The 26,789-nt window shown below is 45.7% G+C and overlaps 1 protein-coding gene across 3 annotated transcripts in view; it reads right to left on the reverse strand.

Annotated features, from left to right (window-relative positions):
• The window catches only part of LOC115478696 (allantoinase, mitochondrial-like), a 153,237-nt gene that overhangs the window by 22,912 nt on the left and 103,536 nt on the right, over positions 1 to 26,789 (reverse strand). For all 3 annotated transcript variants that reach the window (XM_030216222.1, XM_030216220.1, XM_030216221.1), the window contains exon 9: positions 9,721 to 9,859. In XM_030216222.1, coding sequence (XP_030072082.1) covers positions 9,721 to 9,859 — 139 coding nt within the window. The remainder of the gene's footprint in view (positions 1 to 9,720; positions 9,860 to 26,789) is intronic.

Consider the following 26,789-nt stretch of genomic DNA (forward strand, 5'->3'; position numbering starts at 1 on the left):
TCTCCGATGACAGAAGAAAGAAGGCATCAGAGCGTCCAGCCGGCCACGTAGAAATGGAACACGGGGTCCTCTGTCCACTCCATGGGGGCAACATGCCCTGATGGCCACAGTCTGAATCTGAGTCCCACTCTGCCAAAGAAGCAGCCACCACCTCATCTTCTCCAATGGCACAAGCACCGCCTAGCCCGCAACGTGTCCTGAAGTGCTAGAAGACAAACAGCACCAAAAGCAGGTCCAGGCGGGGGAGACGGCACAAGCACCACCTGGCCTACAATGTGTGTTGAAAGCCTAGAAGATGAACAGCACCAAAAGCAGGTCCAGGTGGGAGATTGGCTGCACCGTCCCCTGTGCCATCCACCACCCCGGAGCCGGAAGAAGGAGGCAAAGGGCTCTCCAGCCTGAGAGACTGGCATCCGTGACCACCACCATCCACTGTGGAGGCGCCAAGGCATCCCTTCCACAGGGAGGAATTGCAAAGCCACCAGTTCATGCGCAACCATACCGAGAACAGTCACGGAAGACACTGCTGACACTCCTGGAACACAGGAGACCACCCATCGAGAAGCAAGAGCTGTAGATGTTGTCTATGAGCACCACCCACTACACTACCTTCAAAGTGTCCACCCATAGGCGCCCGGTATAAGAGGCTTGGAGAGGCTAAGCCTCCCCTGCTGTGCTCTGAGGGGTTTAAATTGTTGATTTACCTCCATCCTCACAGCAGGAGCTGCAGTGAAAGCCCTCTAGCCTTGTGTAGCCAGTTGTAGAAATTGGTTTATGGTTTAATTTGTTTACTTTACTGCTGGGAGAGCAGGGGGGGTTGGCTGGAGGTGTCCTGAGTTGCCAGAGAGATATTTAACGAGGATGATTTCCTGACCTGCACTGAGGACAGATAGCAGCAGAATCGGATACTGGGCCAGCATGATCAGAAAAAGTCACCAGACAACAAAGGTAGAAAAGATCATTTTATTTTCATTATAGTGTTTAGAATATGTCCACTTTGAGAATCAGGTGTTCAACATTAAAAGTTTATATTTATTTACTTATGGCATTTTATCCCACATTAAACATGAATTAGGGTGTTTTGTGGCTCTACATGAGAATTGTGATGATATTATCCCTTGTTTCATATTGTTGACGGTCTGCATTTTCCGTATGGGTGGTTTATTGGTGTATTAGGTTCTGCCCAGTGTAATATTTATGGTACAGTAAGGTTCTGAGTGTGTTTTTGCACAAAGTTGTGAATAGTGTTTTGCAGTTGAGCGATTGTGGTTAGAATATGCTTTGAGCATCCACTTTATTCTTTGACATATGATACATATCTAATATCTAAATTTAATAAAAGGTATTAATTGTGACTTTTATTTTTATTTATTTATTTTTTTTTTCTGTGTGTTATCAAACAATTATGGATTTAAGCTCCACCCCTGACCCTACCCCTAACCCCGCCCCTTTAGCCTCCCCAAACAGTTGGGCCACCGACCACCTGTGTCCGCCACAGAGCCCAAGACATGAATGCATAGCAGGCCTGAGGACTCAGTGCCCTGAGCAGACTGTGCACCCAAGTCTGAACCTAGATCCTCCAGTCCTCAGTCAAGAAAAAAATTGTACCAGAGCTGTCTGGAATGGGATGAGGTGGCTCATTTGAAGGGTGACCACCCAATCCAAGGATTCCAAGAAGACCCGGGAAGATAGACTCTCGAATCTCGTCTAGAGTGAGGTGCACTCTGATGCTGTCCGGTCCATCAGAAGTGTCTGAGACAGGGAACAAGTAAGAAAACTCCAAAGGCTGAACTAAAAAGAAACTGTCAGTTCCCCTACCAGATTTCTGCAACATATAGGCATACAGAGCAGCAGAATGAGCTCGGGGGGAGAGGGATGGGGGGAAGGTCAGAAGCCCCCTGCCCAGAGAAGCCCCCAGAGTGGCTGACGTGCATCCCGAAAAAAACAAGGCACATCGCAGGACCATCAAATTCCTTCTGGAAAACTTAGCCATCTAGAACCCATCTGCCTGAGATGGGCATAAAACTCCCCCAATCACAAAAAGGGCTACTGAGGCCAAGCTCTCTTAAGAAGAAAGGTTCAAATTAAGGGTCCCAGAGCAAAGGAGATCCTACTCAGAAGATATAGAAACAGCTTAAAGTAGTTCTGTTCTTCCCTTGGATCCCCTTGCATAGTGGGGGCACTACACAGAGTCCCACTGCGGAGCATCTGTTACCGCAGCGGGAACAGCTTTCAAATGCCAGCTTCACCCACATTAAAGCACAGTACCCCCATGCCAAAAAGAGAAAGGCAGGGACTCACCGGTGTCTCTGGAGGAGAAACAGAGTCCCATCGACGCAGCACCCTGCTGCCTAACCGGCACACAGACTGAAAGCACAGCACTTAGACAGGGAAACCCTGTATTGTCCAGTTCTGTCAGACATCTGTTTCTTCTCTGTGTGTTTTTTTAAACACCGAATGAAGGCAAAGGAGCTCTCTTGTTTTTTTTTTTTTTTTACTGGTGAGGAAGGCTAGAGCTCTAAAGACTGGGAGGCAAGGGGGAAAGGGTGAAGCAGGTACCCAGAAGGCTGAGTATGCCTCCAAAGTCGGTACCACAAGCCAGACACCCCTAAACTCAACTGGCCCACAGGACCCAGGAGTATCCCCAACAGCCAAATCCAGGAGCTGCTGAAGAGCTGTCCGCCACCTGCTGGAGATAGAGATGTACTGAGGTGAAGGAGGAGCTGGCTGTCTGGTACCACTGCCTTCAGCTTTGTAATCTCTACCTCCACCTGCTGGTAGATGGACACAACCCACTAGTCTTGGATTAATCTGCTGCATACGCTAAGGAATAGTGATTTGCAGAAGAGAAAAGTACCTGGTAAGGGACCTCAGACCTAGGGGGATACATATGTTTTTTAACATGCCCCTATATTTTGCAACTTAATGATTAGAACATAAGAATATAAACATTGCCATACTGGGACAGTCCGAAGGTCCATCAAGCCTGGTAACCTGTTTCCAACAGTGGCCAATCCAGGTCACAAGTACCTGGCAAGATCCCAGAACAGTGAAACAGATTTTATGCTGCTTATCCTAGAGATAAGCAGTGCATTTTCAAAGTTCATCTTGATAATGGCTTATGGACTTTTCTTTTAGGAAATTATCCAAACCTTTTGTAAACCCTGCTACGCTAACTGCTTTTGCCACATTCTCTGGCTATGACTTTCAGAGTTTAATTAAACACCGAGTGAAGATTTTCTCTGGTTGGTTTTAAATTTACTACTTAGTAGCTTCACTGCGTGCCACCTAAGTCCTAGCATTTTGGGAAAGAGTAAGCAAGCGATTTACCTCTGCAAGTTCCACTCCACTCAGTATTTTATAGACCTCTATCGTCTGTCCCCTCAGCTGACTCTTGTCAAAGCTGAAAAGCCCTAGCCACTTTAGCCTTTCCTCATTGTACGTGCAGTGCAGGACGTCAGACTCACAGAAACATAACAAAGCCTTGCAGATCAGCCAGCAACGCAGCCGCTGGCTGATCTGCAAGGCTTCATTCTGTTTCTGTGAGTCTGACGTCCTGCATGTACAACGTGCAGGATGTCTGAAACAGAACGAAGCCTTGCGCCAGAAGAAGAGGACCTCGGCTGGTGGGGGTTGGGGTCCCCCACCAGCAAAGGTAGGCGATGGCAGGAGGGGGGGCTCGAGAGGGTCGTCGGCATGGGGGTCCAGGGCCAAATCTACAGGGGCCCAGGCCCCCGTGGCCCCACGTAGCTACACCCACAGAAGGTGAGCTCTCCACAGGAAAACCAATAGGGTAAAACAAACAGTGGATCCAACAAAAAGTCCTCTCACAATGAGTGTCTTCCTGAACAAGGTCTTTATTCACAATGGCACAACTGATCTACAGGGATTCTAAGATGTGTTTTGTGTCCTGCAGAATTTCTAGTCTATTCGATTCAAGGCTGTCTTTAATATATAATGCTCATAGGCGTAGTTTGACTGTTTCATTTGGGGGGGGCAAAGGATGGGTGGAGCATATTAGCATATTCATTTGCATACATACATATGCAAATGAATATGCTAATATGGAGGAAGGAATTGAAATTTACAGGCAAAATATCACAGATGCTCATTTCAAAAAGCTGACATATTTCAATTAATAAATTCTGAATAAAATACTTTTTTCTACCTTTGTTGTCTGATCATTTAGTTTTTCTATTCGCTTGGGTCCCAGTGTCTTGTTTTATGCAGTGTCTTCTTTCCAGTAGGCTTTCCTCTGCTCCCCACCCTCCCAGTCCCATCCAGTCCCCACCCTCCCAGTCCCATCCATCTCCTGCTCCTTCCCTCTGCTCCCCTCCTCTCCCAGTCCCATCCATCTCCTGCTCCTTCCCTCTGCTCCCCTCCTCTCTCAGTCCCATCCATCTCTTGCTCCTTCCCTCTGCTCACCTCCTCTCCCAGTCCTATCCATCTCCTGCTCCTTCCCTCTGCTCCCCTCCTCTCTCAGTCCAATCCATCTCTTGCTCATTCCCTCTGCTCACCTCCTCTCCCAGTCCAATCCATCTCCTGGTCCTTCCCTCTGCTCTCAACCCTCCCAGTCCCATCCATCTCTTGCTCCTTCCCTCTGCTCCCCACCCCTCCCAGTCCCAACCATCTCCTGCTCCTTCCCTCTGCTCCCCACCCCTCCCAGTCCCATCCATCTCTTGCTCCTTCCCTCTGCTCACCTCCTCTCCCAGTCCCATCCATCTCCTGCTCCCCTCCTCTCTCAGTCCCATCCATCTCTTGCTCCTTCCCTCTGCTCACCTCCTCTCCCAGTCCCATCCATCTATTGCTCCTTCCCTCTGCTCCCCCCCCTCCCAGTCCCAACCATCTCCTGCTCCTTCCCTCTGCTCCCCACCCCTCCCAGTCCCATCCATCTCTTGGTCCTTCCCTCTGTTCCCCACCCCTTCCAGTCCCATCCATCTCCTGCTCCTTCCCTCTGCGCCCCTCCTCTCTCAGTCCCATCCATCTCCTGCTCCTTCCCTCTGCTCCCCTCCTCTCCCAGTCCCATCCATCTCCTGCTCCTTCCCTCTGCTCCCAACCCTCCCAGTCCCATCCATCTCTTGCTCCTTCCCTCTGCTCCCCACCCCTCCCAGTCCCATCCATCTCTTGCTCCTTCCCTCTGCTCACCTCCTCTCCCAGTCCCATCCATCTCTTGCTCCTTCCCTCTGCTCCCCTCCTCTCTCAGTCCCATCCATCTCTTGCTCCTTCCCTCTGCTCACCTCCTCTCCCAGTCCAATCCATCTCCTGGTCCTTCCCTCTGCTCTCAACCCTCCCAGTCCCATCCATCTATTGCTCCTTCCCTCTGCTCCCCCCCCTCCCAGTCCCAACCATCTCCTGCTCCTTCCCTCTGCTCCCCACCCCTCCCAGTCCCATCCATCTCTTGCTCCTTCCCTCTGTTCCCCACCCCTTCCAGTCCCATCCATCTCCTGCTCCTTCCCTCTGCTCCCCTCCTCTCTCAGTCCCATCCATCTCCTGCTCCTTCCCTCTGCTCCCCTCCTCTCCCAGTCCCATCCATCTCCTGCTCCTTCCCTCTGCTCCCAACCCTCCCAGTCCCATCCATCTCTTGCTCCTTCCCTCTGCTCCCCACCCCTCCCAGTACCATCCATCTCTTGCTCCTTCCCTCTGCTCCCCACCTCTCCATCCATCTCCTGCTCCTTCCCTGTGCTCCCCTCCTCTCCCTCTCCCAGTCCCATCCATCTCCTAGTCCTTCCCTCTGCTCCCCACCCCTCCCAGTCCCATCCATCTCTTGCTCCTTCCCTCTGCTCCCCACCCCTCCTAGTCCCATCCATCTCCTGCTCCTTCCCTCTGCTCCCCTCCTCTCCCAGTCCCATCCATCTCCTGGTCCTTCCCTCTGCTCCCCACCCCTCCCAGTCCCATCCATCTCTTGCTCCTTCCCTCTGCTCACCTCCTCTCCCAGTCCCATCCATCTCCTGCTCCTTCCCTCTGCTCCCCTCCTCTCTCAGTCCCATCCATCTCCTGCTCCTTCCCTCTGCTCCCCTCCTCTCCCAGTCCCATCCATCTCCTGCTCCTTCCCTCTGCTCCCAACCCTCCCAGTCCCATCCATCTCTTGCTCCTTCCCTCTGCTCCCCACCCCTCCCAGTACCATCCATCTCTTGCTCCTTCCCTCTGCTCCCCACCTCTCCATCCATCTCCTGCTCCTTCCCTGTGCTCCCCTCCTCTCCCTCTCCCAGTCCCATCCATCTCCTAGTCCTTCCCTCTGCTCCCCACCCCTCCCAGTCCCATCCATCTCTTGCTCCTTCCCTCTGCTCCCCACCCCTCCTAGTCCCATCCATCTCCTGCTCCTTCCCTCTGCTCCCCTCCTCTCCCAGTCCCATCCATCTCCTGGTCCTTCCCTCTGCTCCCCACCCCTCCCAGTCCCATCCATCTCTTGCTCCTTCCCTCTGCTCCCCACCCCTCCCAGTCCCATCCATCTCCTGCTCCTTCCCTCTGCTCCCCTCCTCTCCCTCTCCCAGTCCCATCCATCTCCTGCTCCTTCCCTCTGCTCCCCACCCCTCCCAGTCCCATCCATCTCCTACTCCTTCCCTCTGCTCACCTCCTCTCCCAGTCCCATCCATCTCTTGCTCCTTCCCTCTGCTCCCCACACCTACCAGTCCCATCCATCTTCTCTCTTCTGCCCCCCCCCCCGCGAGGTCCAGGATCGTGACTCCGTTTACCCCCTCTCTTCCTCCTCCGGCGCAGGCAACAGTCTTCTTCAGCTTTTCTGTGTTCCTGGCAGCGGTAGCGATGTACACGCTGCCTTCGGTCTGCCCCGGAAGCCTTCTCTTCAAGTTCCTGTTCCGTGGGAACAGGAACTTGAAGAGAAGGCTTCGGGACAGAGCCGAAGGCAGCATGTACATCGCTACCGCTCCCAGGAACACAGAAAAACTGAAGAAGCATGCTTGCTGCCTGCACCGGAGGGAGGGAGGAAGAGGGGGGGGTAGACGGACACGCTCCTCTCCATCCGCTTGGCTTCCCTGCCTTCTCTGCGTCCCGCCTGAAAGGAAATGATGTCAGAGGAAGGCGGGACGCAGACAGAGAGGGCAGGGAAGCCAAGCGGACGGAGAGGAGCGCGTGCCTGCTTGTTTTTTTTTAACTACTGGTGCGGTGGCGCCAGTCTCACGTCGTCGTCGTTAGGGGGGGCATTGCCCCCCCTCGCCCCCCCAAGTCTACGCCCATGATAATGCTACCCCCTTCATCAATTTAATCATTAGTGTTCGCTAAGTCCATTAGCGCACCTTAGTAAAAGGACCCTAATGTTTGTTATTCCTAGTTAGAACTTCATCTCAAACTTGCTTTATGTTAAATGCCAATTTTTAAAAAATCATGTTTTCAACAAGGAGCGGAAATTAATATACAATTTCTCAGGTTGAACATAATTTGGTAGCACATTCCGGAGTACCGGAGCCAAAAAATAAAAGGCACTGGATCTAGTTAATTCCCATTTGGCCTTTGACGGATGAGATAAAACCAGTCTGTTATCATTCAAAGAATGAAATGAGTGTAGTGGTGTATACGGAATTACTCATGATGATATATATGTTGGTTCTCCTTCATTGAGTACCTTGTGAGTCAAAGTTAATATTTTGAATTGTATCCTATATTGAATTGAGATCCAGTGAAGATGCCTAAGTAGGGGAGTTACATGATCAAAACGTTTCTTGATACAGAGGATCCTTGCTGCGGTATTTTGTAAGGTTTGCAACCATTTTAAATTTGATTTTGTAACACCCGCATATGCTATATTACAGTAATCATATCTGGAGTTAATAAAGACGTAAGATAATACGCATAGAGATTTAGTGTTAATATAATTTTGGATTGCTCTCAGCTTCTGAAGAAAGAAGAAACCTGCTTTTACCACATGAGAAATTTGTGTAGTAAAGGGAAAGTTGAGTCTAGAAAAATATCCACATATTTAAAGGACGTGACTAGAAGAACAGGTCTATCGAATAGAACTGGTGAAAGAGGAGGAGGTGGAGATGATTCTGAAATCCAACAGGCTACTGTCTTGTTTGGGTTAAGAATTAAGTGATAATTTTGGAGCCACATTAGGATTGTAATGGTGATAGATCAATGGAGTCCATCTTAGTGTAGTGTATTAAGAGAATATCATCTGTGTTTGATTTGGAGCTAATCCCATATGTTTTGATTAACAGAGCTAAAGGGTATAAGAATAAATTGAAAAGTAGCAGTGAAAAGATAGATCCCTGAGGAACCCCACAGGGAAGAGAAAAAGAAGAGGACAGATATGCAGATTGAAATACCTGAAAAGATCGATTATCAAGAAATTAAGAAATCTAATTTATTACTAATTCTAAAATTCCCAAAAAAGCCAGACATTATAGAAGCAAATAATGGTTCACTAGGTCGACACAATATCAAGGCAATATACCCAGCATCAAGATAGGAGTGTAGCTCATTCAAAAGAGCAGTGTTCACAATTTCAGTGCTGAATCCCCTCCTGAACTCTGATTGTTGAGGGTATAGCACATTGCTTGATTCTGCATGTGATTGTAGTTGTTAAAAAACAATGGCCTCTAAGACCTTAGGTAAAAAAGGTTCAGATGGATCAAAGAGTGTTTCTTTTTCAAGACTGGTCTCAGTATTGCTTTTTTAAGTTCAGTAGGGACAATACCAGATGAAAGACTCAGTGCATAAATGTAAGGGGCATTCAAAGGGGAGGAACATAGACAGGGCCTGGGCGGGATCAACTCTTATCCCCAACTTATGTCTGCTATTGACATAGTATAAGTGGACACACCTAATGTTGGTGCATTGATGCCAATTAAGCTAGTATTCTATAATAGAATCTTGTTGCCCAGATCTGTTATAGAATTAGTATGCAGCTTGCACCATCTAGATGCCTAAATTGTGGCACCCATTTATATAGAATTGCCTCCTTATTGTACTTATTTCTCAGATATCTGATTATTTTTGAGATTCACATTTTATATACTGTGCAATCTAAACCTAAAAAAAAGAGAGTGACAAAGATCGTTTTATGAAACTGAGTAGACTGTAATGGGTTAATATGAGTTTGACTTAGATTCACCATCAAAACTGTAATAAATAAAGTTATTTTTAAAAAAGATTGAACATTATGAGGGTAATTCTATAAACTGGCGCCTATAAATACAAATCCTTCCCATGCTCTGCCCAGAATCCACCTATATGTATGCCCATCTGTAAAATATGTGTTATGTAAGATAGGCACATATTTACAGAATAGTGCTAAGGTAAAAGTTTGGACTTGTGTGTAAATATATATTTCCATATGTACCATTAGTCTTATGAATTATGCGCATAATTCGTGCACAATTCTTAGAGCATAATTTAAAGAATTGCCCTCTTTATTTCTTGAGAGAGAGGAATGTAACAGGCCACAGATGGAACAAAGCAAGGCAGACTCAGATGTCAAGGGAAGCAAAAGTTTATTCAACCCTTATTCAAGCTGACACGGCTTTTGATATTTGATACTACTTTTGTGGAAGCTGCGCAGAGTATCACTTGTGTTTGCTGATGAGAAAACTTCACATATAGACATCCTTTGATTTAGTTATGACTGACCCCTGATGTATGTGACATGGTTTCCTTATCCTGTCTTCACCTCTACCAGGGACCAGTCAGGGAACAGTTGCCATATGTTTGAGTATTTACAGGGAGCAATGCTGAGAAAGGGTAGTGTAGAAATCCATCTCTTACCAAACTGCAGAGAGGCTATGCCCCCCCAGGCCTTCACAAAGTCTCCATCTTCTAGCAATTTCATTTCTGGGGTGCAGGGAGAGTGATCTGAGACCACCATGTCAATATCTCTGTTACAAAGAGCTGCCCAGAGCTCCTCCTGCAAAAAGGAACAAGCAATTTCAGTTGCAGTTATCAGAGTTTACCAGAGCAGCCATACATGCAAATATGGATGCACATGCAAGCATGCAAACATTAAAAGACAAAGAAGCACAAGCACAAAGGCAAATTAACATGCTCTATTTTACACACATACAGAACTACATACCAGCATTAAAATGAAAACACTTTAATCACTCATCAATGTCATGCATAGTGACTAACCTTCTAATTAGTCAGTTTTTATGAATTTGTTGAATTTGTGCATCTATGGAAACATTTAAGTTACAAGCTAAGCAACTTTTTTTTTTCTTTATTTATCGTTTTACATAAATTTACAAGCCATTTTCATACTTGAATAGGAAATTCAGATATAGGAAAAAAAAGTTATTTCATAAGCATAAACATGAAGCAAAAATAATATATCTTATTTAGTCCACCATTTAGAAGGGGCAGGAGCCGATATATACTCAGGAGAGAGAAAAATAAGAAAACATTAAAGAAAGACTTAGCAGATTATCCACTATATTATTAATAAATCCTCGTCCTAGAAACAACACTGTTAGAATTCAATCTGCATCATGACAATTTTTTCTGATCTATAAATTGTTTCAAGTGAACAGGATTAAAGAAAGCATATTTAACATCCGAGCTAAGCACCTTTTGACATAGTTTCAGTAAAGAGACTATCCTATTTCAGTATTGAGAAGAACATACTTATGAGCCAAATATGCACAAAGGAATCTATTGTTGAATTATTTGGTTAAAGTCATACAAGATCGATTGACGTTTGTGTTACCATATTCCATTTTAGCTCCTTTGATTGCACAGATTGTGCATAAGCATTGTCATGTTTTATCATTGCATTAGACATTTCCTGAACCTTCAATTACAGCATATCATAGAGACAAAACAATATGGGGAATGTTTATCCATTAAGCCCTTATATATCCAGCAAAATAAGGATACAGGAGTGCATTTGAAATGTGGAAAGTGTCTGCGGTACAAATCTACATTGGAAGGATCTATATGGATAGAGCCCCAAACTAACAAACTTATATATGCAAAGGAACTAACATCTTGTAACTCTATTAATGTGATATATGGATCACTGTCCGCCTTATTTTCAAAAGTGATGGGCGCCCAGATTTCGACCCTAATCGGTAGATGTGAGCCTTTCTCCCGTGGGCGCTCAAATCGGTATAATCGAAAGCCGATTTTGGGTGTCTTCAACTGCAATCTGTTGCGGAAACGGACAAAGTTGATGGGGCGTGTCGGAGGCATGGTGAAGGCGGGACTGGGGCGTGGTTATTGGCCAAGGAGAGATGGGCGCCCTCGGCCGATAATCAAAAAAAGAAAGGCATTTTTACCGCAAATTTGGGTCATTTTTTTGACCCTTTTTTTCACAAACAAGTACCCTAAATGATCACATGACCACCGGAGGAAATCGGGGATGATCACTCCTGACTCCCCCAGTGGTCACCATAAAATAACAAACTTTAAGAACTTTTTTTTCCAGCCTGTATGCCACTCTCAAATGCCATACCCAGCTCCATCACAGCAGTATGCAGGTCCCTGGAGCAGTTGTTAGTGGGTGCAGTGCACTTCAGGCAGGTGGACCCAGGCCTATCCCCCCCTACCTGTTACACTTGTGCTGGTAAATGGGAGCTCTCCAAACGCCCCCAAAACCCACTGTACCCACATGTAGGTGCCCCCCTTCAGCCATAAGGGCTATGGTAATGGTGTAGAGTTGTGGGCACTGGGTTTTGGGGGGGATTTGAGGGGCTCAGCACCCAAGGGGTGGGAGCTATGGACTTGGGAGGTATTTAATTTTTTTTTTTTAACTTTTTACAAGTGCCCCCTAGGGTGCCCGGTTGGTGTCCTAGCATGTGAGGGGGACCAGTGCACTACGAATCCTGGCCCCTCCCACGACCCAGTGCCTTGGATTGGTTCGTTTTTGAGCTGGGCGCCTTCGGTTTCCATTATCGCTGGAAAACGAAACCGCCCAGGTCAAATCCGTACAAATCTAATGCATTTGCCCAGCACAAACCGTATTATCAAAAAAAAGATGGACGCCCATTTTTTTTTTTCGAAAATACGGTCTGTCCTGCCCCTTCACGTACCTGTTCTCGGACACAGACGCCCATGGAGATGGACGTTCACATTCGATTATGCCCCTCTGTGTGTCCCTGCTCTCTTGTGAATGTTGGTAGAACATCAAGATCTATACAATGGAGACTGAGCGAGCACAAACCCCGTATTGTAAATAATCTGCTATCAGCACCTTTACTGTAATACTGATGTGACCATCAATATAAAATCTCTGAGTTCAAATGGAGTATCGATTGAATTTAATGGAACAATGATGGATATATATCCTTAAATCTGTTATATCAGGAGGAAGTGACATCGCCAAGAGCAATGGAAGCCTGAAGCGTGAGCTCTGCTATTAGCATGAGTGAGATTTCCCCTAAAACCTTGTGCACAGGGTGAGTGTTGGTGGTTTGGCTGGTATCTGGTGTCAGTGCTTCCTCAAAGCCATTTTTTATACATGCAGGAGCAGACTAAGAGATGCGAACCTCTTCCCTGATGAAGAATTACGAAACCTGGCCATGTCGGCGGAGGGTTGACTCGGTTGAAAAATCGCTTCCAAAGCTAAGTACTGCTATCATGCATCTTAAAAGTTTAAGTTAAGACGTTTTTCAGGGTATGAACCTTGAAAATTACATAAAATTATATATAAAAATACAAAAAAGAATTTTAAAAAAAGTCGGGTGGATCAATGAAGATGTATACAGTACCATAATTATATGGGACACTGTTCCCAAATGGGATATGCTGTTGGTTATTCTGATGATCCCCGATGTAAAAATATAAAATTGATTTAAAGAATTTATGCTATTGGACTGTGCAAGATATAAGAATTGTGAGTGTTTGGTGACAAAATTAAGGGTTACACTAGCAGGTGGACATATTGACAGCTCCCAGGGAAAACTCTATTTTTATTTACTACATATTATACTGTATTGGGAGTTTATTCGTTACTATTTCAATAATTACTGATTGGCTTCTTTGACAATTTGAATAAACATTTGTTATGTCTAATACTTATTTAGTAGCTAGAGTTTTTCTTGCATGGAATTCTGCCTGGGAGAATAAAGATTTACTCCTTCAGAAGGTTACTTCTGTCCCAGAGGCAAGACAGAAGGTAAACAGAAGGCACCCTGGATTAGCATGTTGACTCGCAAGAAGGTTGAGGACGGGAAAGCGGAGGATATGGAGAACTGTGCCTGCCACAACAACTTAAGGGTGCGGGAGGTCCCAGAGACAGCAGAGTATAAGAATGCTGTGGAGGTGAATATAAAACTGTTGGCTTGGATAATACAGAATGATACTTTTGATCCTCCAGTGGAAAGAGTTCACTGTTCGCTGGGACCCCAAGCAATGGATAAGCCCAGAGACCAAACCTGTTTGTTTTAGAAGCTTTGTAGATAAAGTAAAAGTGTTATGTAAGGCCAGAGACTGAAGATGCTGCAGTGGAATGGCTTTAAAATCGAATTGTACCAGGTCCTGGCCTATAGTATCCTTCAGAAGTGCAGAGCATTTTGGGACATCACGAGGGCTATGGCCCTGGCAAAATGGCACTACCAATGGACTTTTCCTATTGGTCTGCTTATCACCATTAATGGAGTGCATACCAAAATAATTACTTTAGAGGAAACGTGGGACATATTGATGAAGGAAAGAATTCCAGTGCTGCAGCAGGTGGAAATCAAGAGCATGGATGTGCATCTGTGTTTGGCGGGATTTCGCTGGCAGAGAACAGACAGAGAGCAGAGGCAATCAACATATCAGATGGCTCAAAGAGTGCCCTCCACACCTAACTGAACTTCCTGGCATGGCTGTAGGAGAAAATTTTGATTTGATTGAATGGATAACACATGCTAGCTGACCTGGTTCTTATCTATTTGGTTGGAATGGTGGGGGATTTGGAAGGGGGGCAGAGAATGGTGAGTGTGTGTTTGTGTGCATGCTGGGGAACTGCTTTTTTTTTTTTTTACAATACACAACTAGTGTGGATACACAATTGTATCTTCAGCATACACACTGCCTTTACATGCAACCCACTGTTAAGAACCCCCACACCCACCCAACCCCAGCAAGTGACAAACTCAGTTCATTAATCAAAAAAGTATGCTAAATCCCCAGTTCTGGGGATCCAGTGAGCCTCACACCACCATCGAAAAGCAGCCCATCACCTCTCAAACAAGGGCGCCTTGTGGCTACACGGGGCCGCAAGGTGATACATATCATACCAGAGGTCCAGTTTGCTCATCACCCTGGCAATCTCAGGGCTGCTTCCACTCTGTAGCTACAACTAGCTGGGCATTTGTCATACCCAGACACAAGAAGTCCTTTCCCAGATCCAGTTGAGGGACCGTTTGTTTAAAACAGCAACCTCCATGCTGGGCTCCAGGTCTCTCCGCAAAATTTGTGAAAACATAACAAACTCTTGACACCAAATCTGTGTCAACAAGGAACATTCTCACCACATAAGACAATAGGTCCCTAGAACCCCACAGCCCTGCCAATACCCATCCGGATAACCTCCAAAATCCTAGAAAAGCATAAAGGAGTATAATACCAACACAATAGAACTTTATAGCCATTCTCAATAATCAAAGTAGATAATCTTAAACTACAGATATGCTGCCAAATCTTCTCTCACTCCACCAGATGCCGGGGAGCTATTAATGAATGTGTGGTGGGGATAAGTGAATATGAGGCTGGGATTGTGAGATTAATATGTAGGGGCTGTGGTGTGTTGGGGGAGGTGGAAGCATGAGAACGTAGATGGGTTATGGGTTATGGGGTTGCGGAGACTTAAGGTGGGAAGTTTGGATGTGTATGAGGCTACTTCTGGAAGCTACTTTCTTGTCTACAGTAGGAACAGTTGTTTTTTCCCCATACAAGGGTGGAAAGGGCATAGGGATGATGGGAGGGGGATGGCATTGAGAGACAAAGGGTAGCTGATTTTATTGTTATTGTTTTATTCATCAATTTGTATGTTTTTATTTGTAACTTTATTTATTTATTACTTTGTAGCCCCTGACGCAGCCCTGCCTTTGTCGGGCAACATTTTAGTTTGTAACTCTACTATTAAAGTTGGTGTTTATCTACTACTGATCTGCTCTCTTGTTTTCCATTTTGGAGTTTGTGGATCGTTTGCCTTGCTGTTTCTTAGGACTATATAATATATTACATGGGGTACAATGCTCTATGTGCTTTGTACAGGAGACCCATTTTGAGGTCACATGAGCATTATGTGTGGGACCCAAGGTTTCCCTCAGAGATTTGAGCTTATGCCCAGGGGGTGGGCAAGAGAAGAGGGGTAGGCATTTTGTTTGCTAAAGGTTTTACTTTAAAAGTCCAGAGGATAAGAAAGGACCCACTGAGGAGATATCTTATGGTTGTGATGATGATTAACAGCAATCAGTACACACTAATTAATATCTATGCACCAAATGAGGGCCAGGGAGAATTCTTGAAAGGGTTGCTTAACGCTATTCTGCAGTTCCAAATAGGTTGCCTCATAGTTGGAGGGGACTTTAGCTTGACAGTGACCCCACTTCTTGATAATGGAGGAAGGGGGAGAGGTGCTGTATGGAAAAGGGATAGGAGGGAATTCCATACATTTCTACTAGCTTTAATATGTTAGAAGCTTGGCAGGAAAAACATCTCTTAATGAGGTACTATACATATTACTCTCCTGTCCACCAGATGTACTTGTGTATTGATTATTTCTTCATGGACAGGGAACTGATGTTGGCAGTATTGGCATGTAAACTAGAGTGGATTACATGCTCAGATCATGCATCAGTGCAGGTGGGATTGCAGGAAGAAAGGGGGCCCAAACTCTGTTATATTGTGCTTCACCTGCAGATAAGTAAGCCAACATTGTGAAGCAAGTATGCAGCTTTTTGGAGGAGTACGTAGCTTGTAACTGCACAGGAAAGGCATCACCAAAGGCTGCTTATGGGAAGGGTTAAAGGCTAACATGTGAGAGCACCTTATATCTCTTGATGCTTATCGAAAGAGGAGAAGATTGGAGTAAATCAATAGGTTATACACTCTTATTAAAAAATTGGAGGGAGCCCATAAGCATCAGCTGGGGAGGAAGGAGATCAGGACTAGATTGGGGAAAGCAAGCAAGGAGGCTGTTGCAGGATTTTGAGCTACTGGATCTGCACTATAAGTTACCATTATTGAAGCAGTGGTCATTTGAATTTAATAATAAGGATAGTAGGTTACTTGTTTATTGCTTGAAAGTCCACAGAATACCAAATAACATTCTGAGTATTAAAAAGCGGGATGGGGGAGTGGTTAGGAGGAATGGGGAGATAAGTGAATGTTTTATACAATTTTATAGAATGTTGTATACTCCTGGGGAAGGGGCTGGAATGGAGGCCATTAAGCAGTATCTTGAGTTGGTACGTTTGGGGAAGATCTTGGTTAAGGATGCTTCTTTTTTGAACCAGCCAATTACGGGAATTGAGATTCTGCAAGCCCTTAAAGCCATTGCTGCCTGGATGTCTCAGCGCCATCTGAAACTAAACATGACCAAGACTGAGATTCTTATCTTTCCCCCTAAACCAACCTCTCCTCCTCCCCTATTCTCTATTTCTGTGGATAACACTCTCATCCTTCCTGTCTCATCAGCTCATAACCTTGGGGTCATCTTCGACTCCTCCCTCTCCTTCTCTGCACATATTCAACAGACTGCTAAAACCTGTCATTTCTTTCTCTATAATATCAGCAAAATTTACCCTTTCCTTTCTGAGCACACTACCAGAACCCTCATCCACGCTCTTATCACCTCTCGCTTAGACTATTGCAACGTGTTCTTACAGGTCTCCCACTTAGCCATCTCTCTCCTCTTCAATCTGTTCAAAATTCTGCTGCACGACTAATATTCCACCAGGGTCGTTATGCTCATATTAGCCCTCTCCTCAAGTCACTTCACTGGCTTCCTATCCGTTTCCGCATACAGTTCAAACTCCTCTTATTGACCTATAAGTGCATTCACTCTGCAGCTCCTCAGTACCTCTCCACTCTCATCTCTCCCTACATTCCTCCCCGGGAACTCCGTTCACTGGGTAAATCTCTCTTATCTGCACCCTTCTCCTCCACTGCTAACTCCAGACTCCGTTCCTTTTATCTTGCTGCACCATATGCCTGGAATAGACTTCCTGAGCCAGTACATCAAGCTCCATCTCTGACCGTCTTCAAATCTAAGCTAAAAGCCCAACTTTTTGATGCTGCTTTTAACTCCTAACCCTTGTTCACTTGTTCAGAACCCTTATTTTATTATCCTCACTTAATATTCCCTTATCTCTTGTTTATCCTGTTTGTCGTAATTAGATTGTAAGCTCTGTCGAGCAGAGACTGTCTCTTCATGTTCAAGTGTACAGCGCTGCGTACGTCTAGTAGCACTATAGAAATGATAAGTAGTAGTAGTAGTAGTAGTAGTTAAATGTCAAATTCTATAAGCAATTCTGGAATCTTTTGGTCCAACCATTGATGAACTTGTATGATTCTCTGGGGGAGGGGCTAAACTTCCTTATTTTATGCGACTAGTGGGGGTGTTGATTTTACATAAAGAAGGTAAGAATCTTGCAGATTGTGGCATGTATCAGCCCATATCCTTGTTGGGAGTTGATAAAAATTGTTTTACTAGGATTTTGGTTGACCGTCTTATGAGCTGGGTGCCGAAATTAGTGCACCTGGACCAATCTGGTTTTATACAAGGTAGACAGGCAGGAGACAATATTTGGTCATTACTTAACATTATGGATAGAGCTAGAAGGTCTCAATTGAAATTAGTGCTGCTGTTGGTTGATGCAGAAAAGGCCTTCGATCAAGTGGCCTGGCCTTTTATGTTTCAAGTTTTGGATAAAATTGGGGTTGGACTCCATTTACTTGGTTGGATTAAGGCACTTTACAATGCTCTGCTAGCGGTTGTTAAGGTTAATGGTAACTATTTGGCAGCCTTTGAGCTGAATAGGGGCACCTGACAGACGTGTCCTCTTTCTCCTATCTTATTTATGCTAGTGATTGAGCCCCTGGCACAGAGAATTTGTGAGTGAGCTAAGATTAAGGAGGTGGAGATGCATGGTATTGAGCATAAGCTGAATCTTTGTGTGGATGATTTCTTATTTACTATTACGCAGTCCAGGGAATTGCTGGGGGCAGTGGCGAGGGAGTTGGAGGCCTATGGGGCGGTGTTGGACTTTCAAGTTAATATGCATAAGTCCAAAATACTTAATGTCACCCTTGGTAGTGATGAGGTGGAAGCAATGCGGGTCCTATACCCTTTTTGATGAGTTAAATCTTCACTCAGGTACTTGAGCATCCATATAGGGGGGCTGAGGACCAACTTATTGGATCTTAACTATAAACCACTTGTGCATAAAAACTATCAAGATTTGGAGAGCTGGGATAGGCTATGTTTATCATGGCAAAGGAGGATTGTGACCAGAAAGATGATGGTGCTACCTAGGCTTTTGTGTGTCTTTCTCAGGCATTGCCCATCCCTGTGGCAGCTATAGAGCTCTCCAGTTGCAGAGGCACCTTAAGTTTATTTGGTCTGAGTGGCAACAGCAGGTGGCCATAGCCACCATGTGTTTGAGTTTGGGGAGGAGAGGGGGTGGCTGTGCCAAATTTATGGCAGTGCTATTAGGCTGCACAGTTGAGGGCTGTATTGGAGTGGCAAGTGCAGGAATGCAAGCACTGAGTGGGGTTGGAGCAGGGGGAGACGCCAGATGTCCTGCTATTACATGCCCCATGTAGGGGTAGGAGGAGGAGTGATGCTGGTGGAGTGGGGAGCCCATATAGGTACTCAACCTTGTGTGTTTGGGCGCAAATGAGGACCTGGTTGATGGAGGGGAAGAGCTATTCCTGGTACACACCTTTGCGTTTTATCTTGGAATTTAATCCAGAGAAAGATCAGATATTTTTCGGAGGTGGGAAGGTAGGTTTTGGTATACTTGGGACAATTTTGGGATGCAGGTTTGGGGTGTGTGCATGAGTTTGGGGACTTATAGGGTAAATATAACTTGCAGCCGAGGGATTTATTTCCTTATCTGCAAGTGAAGCATTATATACAATCTACAAAGTTTAAATTTGAATTAGAACAGTGTCAGGAGTGCTGGAAGTCAAAATTATTGCTGGACATACTTATATTAATATGAAACCACGATTGCTGACAAACAGGGGAAGACAACTTTTGAGCTACTGTTATGCCCAATGCTCCAGAAAGGGGCTATCTCACAGATTTACAAATATTTGAATAGTAGGAGGGGTGCAATTAAGGTATATGTGGGAGAATGATTTGGGGAGGGGATTTTGGTGAGTGGGAGCCTGTATAGCAGCGGGTATGAGCTTTGGGAATTGCAACTGTTATTGTGGAAAATGGGTATAAAATACTGTGTCACTGGTATCCCACACCAATTTTGATTAGCAAGGTTTTAGGCATTGGGGATGGGAGGAGTTGGAAAAATTGAGCAGAAAAGGAGACATATATGCATGTGTGGTGGGAGTGTGGAGTGATTAAACTGTTTTAGGATTAGGTTTTTCATTGGCTGTCCCAATTATGCCATGGGAAGATTGCTCCCTCAGTTGAGATTGTGTTTCTTACCAAAGAGAATGAGCAGTTGGTTCATCTGGACTTGGTGGTTGCATGTATTGTGGTAGCTTCTTGCTGGTGGCAGGCTGTCGCCCAGAGTTTTCAGCAGGTAGTGGGTAAGCTGGCTGAATGATATGATATGTGCAAACTTATTACTATTAAATATAATGGGACCTGCTCCTTTGACAAATGTTGTGTGTGGGTGGGGGGGGGGGGGGGGGGGTCAAGCCTGGAAAAGGTGTTACTTGGGCTAAGGTGGAAAATAAAGGGTTACTATTTTTGGATATATGTTTGGTAGTGGGAGGTGGTTCTGGGTTTTGAGGGGGTTTTGGGGCTATTGGGTGGGGATGAGAGATTGTCAGATTACTGGGTGGGACGGGTTGGAGGAACCACATGTACCTGTCGCAAGTTTGTTTGCTATCATTATCTGATTGGGGTTTAAGATCAGCTGACTCTTCATAATAAAAATAACAGTGCCATTTTAAAAACTTGTTACAACTCAAGAACGGAATGTGACTAAGGTATGCTATTGTCATTATATATTTGGATTATTCAGAAGTTTTTTTATATGCTAATGGATTATCTGTATACTGCAGGAAGCCCGCTACCCTGATGCAGGAAACGAAATGTAAATTCATGTTGGCAGTTGGCTCCTGACACCTAAGTTAAAGATAAGTCATTTTTGATATAAATAAGACAAAAATGTTTTATATGCACTAAAGGGCAATCACTTCAATGAAAAATGGAACAATGAAGAAGTAAATGATTATAATCATTGTTGGACGTTTGTCCTGATGATTTGAATAAATATCTTCTGAAGGTCCTAAAAATATTTTTTTTCTTTAGTGGTGAAATTAAAATCATAGTAGTTGAGTATATTAGTGACTATTTGATGCAGAGTAACAAGCATCAATCTATGATTACATAAAGTAAGGGCTTTTTTGAGGGGGTACTTGGGGGTACTGAGTACCAGCACCTTTTCCATTGTCTGCTAAAATTGACCCATGGTCCCCAAGTTTTAATGAAAGAGCTCAGGCTCTACACACCAATTCTACCTTGTCATAGATTCTGTGACTGGTTGCAGCAGGGGCGTAGCTACGGGTGGGCCTGGCTGGGCCCAGGCCCACCCAATTTCAGCCCAGGCCCACCCAGCGCCAGCGCCAGCCCCAGCCCCAGCACCCATTGCCGGCCACTGCTGCTTTTCCTGTTGAGCAGCAGGGCCGGCGCTACAAAAAGAAGAAGCGCTAACGGCGCTAAGGACGAGAAATGTTAAAAAAAAAAAAAGTGCGGCACCGGCAGGCACTGTCTCGGCAGCCTTGAGGCATTGGCTGCTGAGGCATTGGCTGCTGGCTCGCAGGCTCCTCCCGTCTGCGGGAGGAGCCTGCGAGCCAGCAGCCAATGCCTCAGCAGCCAATGCCTCAAGGCTGCCGAGACAGTGCCTGCCGGTGCCGCGCTTTTTTTTTTTTTTTAACATTTCTCGTCCTACGGTCCTTAGTGCCGTTAGCGCTTCTTCTTTTTGTAGCACCGGCCCTGCTGCTCAACAGGAAAAGCAGCAGTGGCCGGCAATGGGAGCTGGCGCTGGCATGCAGGGCGGGCCTCGTCGAAGAAAAGAGGGAAAACATGGATGGATGGGGAGAAAAAGAGGGAAAACAGATGGAAGGATGGGGAGACAGAGGGAAAACATGGAAGGATGGGGAGAAAAGAGGGAAAACAGATGGAAGGATGGCAGAGAATGAGGGAAAACATGGAAGGATGGGGAGAAAGAGGGAAACATGGAAGGATGGGGAGAATGAGGGAAAACATGGAAGGATGGGGAGAAAGAGGGAAAACAGATGGAAGGATGGCAGAGAATGAGGGAAAACATGGAAGGATGGGGAGAAAAGAGGGAAAACAGATGGAAGGATGGCAGAGAATGAGGGAAAACATGGAAGGATGGGGAGAAAGAGGGAAAGCATGGAAGGATGGGGAGAAAAGATAGAAAACAGATGGAAGGATGGGGAGAGAAAGAGGGAAAACGGATGGATGGGGAGAGAGACTCTGGATGGAAGGATGGGGAGAGACTGGAAGGATGCAGAGAGAAAGGTGAGAGACTGGAAGGATGTGGAGAGAGAAGGGACACAACAGAAAAGGGTAGAGTGATACAGAGACACTGGTTAGAAAGAGGGAGAGAGACATTAGATGGAAGGATCAGGAGAGAGGATAGATGGATGGAAGGATGGGGAGAGAAAGAGGGAAGACGCTGGATGGAAGGGTAGGGAGAAAGAGGTGACACTGGACGGAAGGATGAAGAAAGAAAGAGGGGAGACTACTGGAAGGATGGGGAGAGAGAGGGGAGACTGGAAGGATGGGGAGAGAAAGAAGAGAGCTGCTGGATGGAAAAGGAGAGTAGTGAAAGACTGGAGAATAAGAGGAAGGGGCATGGGAGAACAAGGGTGAGAAAAAGATGAAAAGCCATAAGTAGATGAAGGAAATTAAAGAATGGATAGTAAGAATGAATTAAATCAGGACAGAGAGAGAGAGGCAGAAAAATATTGAAGAAAGCAAAGAAAAAGGAGAGAAAAATGAGAAATGGCCAGGAAACCGTGGCAGAAGAGTTAAGCGAAAACGAAGGAAAGCAGAATCTAGAGACTGGGAGCGACACAATGAGAAAAAGTAAATGGCCATACAAGAAAGGTAAAGAAAATAATTTTATTTTTAATTTAGGATAAAGTAATATGGTACCTGTGTTAATGAAGTTTCAGAGACCAATACTTCCTTCCTTAGGTCAGGCGAGGATACCGTAACAGCATTATACTGACCTGAGGCAGGAGGTTTTGGCCTCTGAAAGCTCATTGAAAAGGGTGTTAGGCTATTAAATAAATTTTCTGAAATCTGATGCACTGAAAAGCAGCACTTTACCCTGTGTGACAAATGCATCTGATTAGCGTGACTAAATTTTGCTGGGGGAGGGGGGTAGAGAGAAAATTTTGTGCCCACCCACTTTGGGTTCAGGCCCATCCAAAATTGGCAGTCTGGCTACGCCACTGGGTTGCAGGGGGCCTGGCTATTGTGGGGTGGGTTCTTCAGTGATCACCCCACCCTTGAAGGGTGGCTAGGCATTTGAGTACCGGCACCTTTTTTTGCTAGAAAAAACGCACTGCATAAAGTACAGTCACTTATTCCTATAAATGAAAATTCATCATTCAGTATCACACAATGAAATGGAAATGAATGACCTATGCATCAGTACAGGGGAGGGGGGAGGGGGAGCAATCACATATTCATATCCTCACAGCACCATTTTAAATAAGTCATGACAGTGGGAATATAGATGTTTTTCAAAAAAGTGGAGAGTCTCTGACATATTTTAAAATACCAGGGCTGTATATATGAGCTTATAGCTAAATTAATCTATCTCCGCCTCTCTGACCAAGACATCTAAAAGCCATCATAAGTGTATAGGACATAAACGGAGATCTTCCAAAATGATAGAATGGTAAACATATCCTCAGAAAGAATAAAATATGCAGTTTACTATCAAAATGGCTAACACACATTATGGGGGGGGGGGGGGGGGGGGCTACAAAAATCTCAAAATTTAACTAAACAGGGCCTCAAAGCTTTGAGCATCGTTCTGACCAAATGTGTCAGTTTTTCCAAAGGAATTCCCAGATATTATCATTGGCCTCAATAATTCATCAAACTCCAGAAAAAAGAGAGCAACCAAAAAACTCTCAAAAATGGAGAAAAAAGTTGCACACCCAAAAATTTGAGAAAAATAGCCAAAACCCACTTAGTCTATTTTAGTTATCAAAAAATAAAACTTTCCAAATCAAATCCCCATGAATCCCAATAAATGCCCCTGGTAATTCACAAATTATATCAAAATACAGTTCCACAGATACTTAGCTTGACTGAAGAGACATCCTATCCCCATACCGGATAGTCAAAAACGCTACTGCTCCGGTGTGTAAGAGAGCTCTCTTCCAGTGCTGTGATGCATAACCAGCTGGAATATGTTTATGCATCACAACACTGTGCCTGCATAGGAAAACATCTAGTGGAGTCTTTGCTGATAGCACTACATGTGTAGTGCTATATGTATAGTGGCCCTATACGTATAGCACTATAGTACTGTCCCGTTTTGCACTGGAAAATATGTAGATGTGTATGGCATGAACACCTGGCCAGCCCTGTGCCTGTGGGTCACCACACCTAATACATACAGCGCCCGCTACAGAACCCTCATATGCACATGGAATATGGAGGCCAGGAGGGAGAAGAATTTTTCTAATAAGAAAAATGATTAACTTGCCCTCCTGGTCATTCAGAATGAGCATTGACTCTTCAGAAATGGCAAGCACAGGGTACCCCAAGCTGAAGGGTTTGTGAGAAGATCTAGGTGACCCTGGGAAGTAAAGAATAACACTTGCCAGAAGCACCCACACCCATCTCACAACTGCACAAGCTACACAGATACCACGAGAGAATACCCATGTATCCTGCTACCCACAGCTTTGGTCACAAACAATGGCAGGGTGGACAGTACAGCAGCCTAGTGCATACATGTTGCCTAATGCAGTTTCATGTAGAAGATGACAGCCCTGCCTTTCCCCTTCCTTCCCCGCACATGCCTAGCACACCTTGCAGTGCCTGCATCACTCTGCCCTGCCAGAAACGATCATAATAGACAGGACAACCTGTCACACCCCCATCTTCCCCACCTACCCCCCCCCCCCCACACTTAAATCCACAGTGATGTGACTCCAGATGAAACCTTACTCTGGGGGATGTATGGCAGATGGCCCCCATAGCAACTCCAATGGACCACCCACAGTGTGCCAGTCAGAGACTGCATGGACCAGGAAGCATCATCCCAGAATGTACAGAGCCCTAGACCTAATGATGTGCAATGAGCACATATCTGTGGTGGATACCCCAGCAGTGCCCCTGGTCCCTGTACAAGGAGATCCTGTAAACATGCAAGTGGAAGTGATGAATACATGTCAATAGCTACAGTGGATTAAAGTGTGTAGCATCCCCTTATATCTTACAGAGTCTATGGCATTACCAGAGACCTGGAGATGTACAAGAGCATGTTCAGGTGATCCAGAGAACCAACCACTTCTTGTTGGTGTGCCTGAGGCATCGCATCCAACAAAAGAGAGGTATGACCCCCTCAAACACACACCTCCACTGCCTCCCCATCACCATAAAAACACCAGCACTTGTCTCATGAAGCTACTATATCTGCATCCCCACTGTGACAAGGTGAAAAGCCATGTTTTCAACCACCTCTCAATTCCTGCACTCACAGATAAAATGTGAACCACTCCATGGGATGATCACGTGCATGTGTACATCTGTAAGAGGCAGTCACACAGGGTATGCTGAAACCCAATTTCATAGGCCATATATTTTTTTTTGTTACATTTGTACCCCACGCTTTCCCACTCATGGCAGGCTCAATGCAGCTGACATATACAGGTACTTATTTGTACCTGGGGCAATGGAGGGTTAGGTGACTTGCCCAGAGTCACAAGGAGCTGCCTGTGCCTGAAGTGGGAATCGAATTCAGTTCCCGTCCACCACCCTAACCATATGCCAGACAGGGACATAGCCACCCACCCTACCCCACCCACTTTGGGCTCAGGCCCATCCAACAGTGGTGCACCCTTGACAGCGCTGGCATTGGAGAGCAAACTAGGCTCCTGCCGCTGTTTTGCATCTCCATCTTTCCCTTATGAAACGTCTGTCTTCAAAGGGTCACCGGCAGCATATAAGAATCGCTGCCATTACTGCCGGCTGACCCAGAAACCTTTCCTCTGCTGTGTCACCCCCCCCCCCCCAACTATGACACAATTTCCTCTTTACAGCCTGGGAAAAGCATGGCAGAGGGAAGGCTTCTGGGTCAGTCTGCAGCAGCAGCAGCAGCAGCAGCGATTCTTACATGCTGCCAGCAACCCTTTGAAGACAAACACTTGTTAAAGTAGAAAAGGGGGAGATCCATATCTGGGAACTTCCAGAGCAATTGGTGGACATGTGGATGGGAGGGAGGGAAAGATGCTGCATGGGGGGGGGGGGGGGGTAGGAGAGAGGGAAAATTGTTGGGCATGGGGGTGGAGGGGAAGGAGGGAAGGAAAGATGCTGGATGGAGGGGTAGAAGAGAGGGAGGGGTAGAAGAGAGGGATAATTGATAGATATTACAGTGAAGAAATAATTGTTGGATTTGAGTCGGAGGGAGGGAGGGAGAGATGCTGCCTGGGGGAGAGGAAGAGGGGAAGAATTGTTGGATATAGGGTAGGGTAAGGTAGGTTGGGGTGGGAAAAGAAAGGGAGAGATGCTGCACAGGAGGGGTGAAAAATAAGAGATGAAGAAATGTTCGACCTGGGAGGGACGGAGAGATGCTACATGGAGATAACAGAGGAAGAAATGTTGGACATGATGGTGGAGAGGAGGGGAGGAAGAGATGGACAGATGCTGCATGGTGGGGAAAAAGAGAGAGATGTTAGATCTGGAATGCAAGGAAGAGAGTGAGATGGTGGACAAGGGATAGAGGGAAGAGGGAAGAGAGAGGGAGTGATTTTGGACATGAGGGTGGAGGAGAGATGCTGCACAGGGGAAAGGAGGAGAGGGGGAGGAGGGAGATATTGGAACAAGGGCAGAAGGGAGTGAGGGAGAGATGCTGGACAATGGGTGTGAGGGAAGAAAGTGGGAGAAATGCTGGATCACAGGGGAGGGGGCAGGAGGGAAGAGAAAAGGGACAGAAAGATGCTGGGGAAAGGGTAGAGTAGAAGGGAGAGGGAGATAGGCTATGAGGGTAGGGAGGGGAGAAAAAGAGAGCAGATGCTTGGCTAGAAGGGTGAAGGGAGGGAGACACTGGGAATCATTGGAGAGGCCAAGGGGAATTCGGTGGCAAGGAAATGAATGAGAGGAAGATAGTGATTACATGAGATAGAAATATGGTAATGGGGAGCAGATTGAAGATGGAAGGGAATGGAAGGCTGGGGAAGGAATAAGATGTGGAATGGGAGAGCATAAGCTGAGGCAATTATGACTGGTGCTCTCTTATTGGATCAAAAAGCTTTTGTTTTGTTGGTACAATTACTAATACTACCTCACCTTGATTATTCTAACATCTTGTATTTGGGGTTAGCTTTGAAGCTTGTTAAGAAGCTTCAGTTGATCCAGAACACCTCAGCCAGATTAATATTCAAACGTAGAAAGTTTTATAGTATTTCCTCTCACATAGCTAATTTGCACTGTC

The sequence above is a fragment of the Microcaecilia unicolor genome, chromosome 10 (assembly GCF_901765095.1).
Source record: "Microcaecilia unicolor chromosome 10, aMicUni1.1, whole genome shotgun sequence".
Lineage (NCBI taxonomy): Eukaryota > Metazoa > Chordata > Amphibia > Gymnophiona > Siphonopidae > Microcaecilia > Microcaecilia unicolor.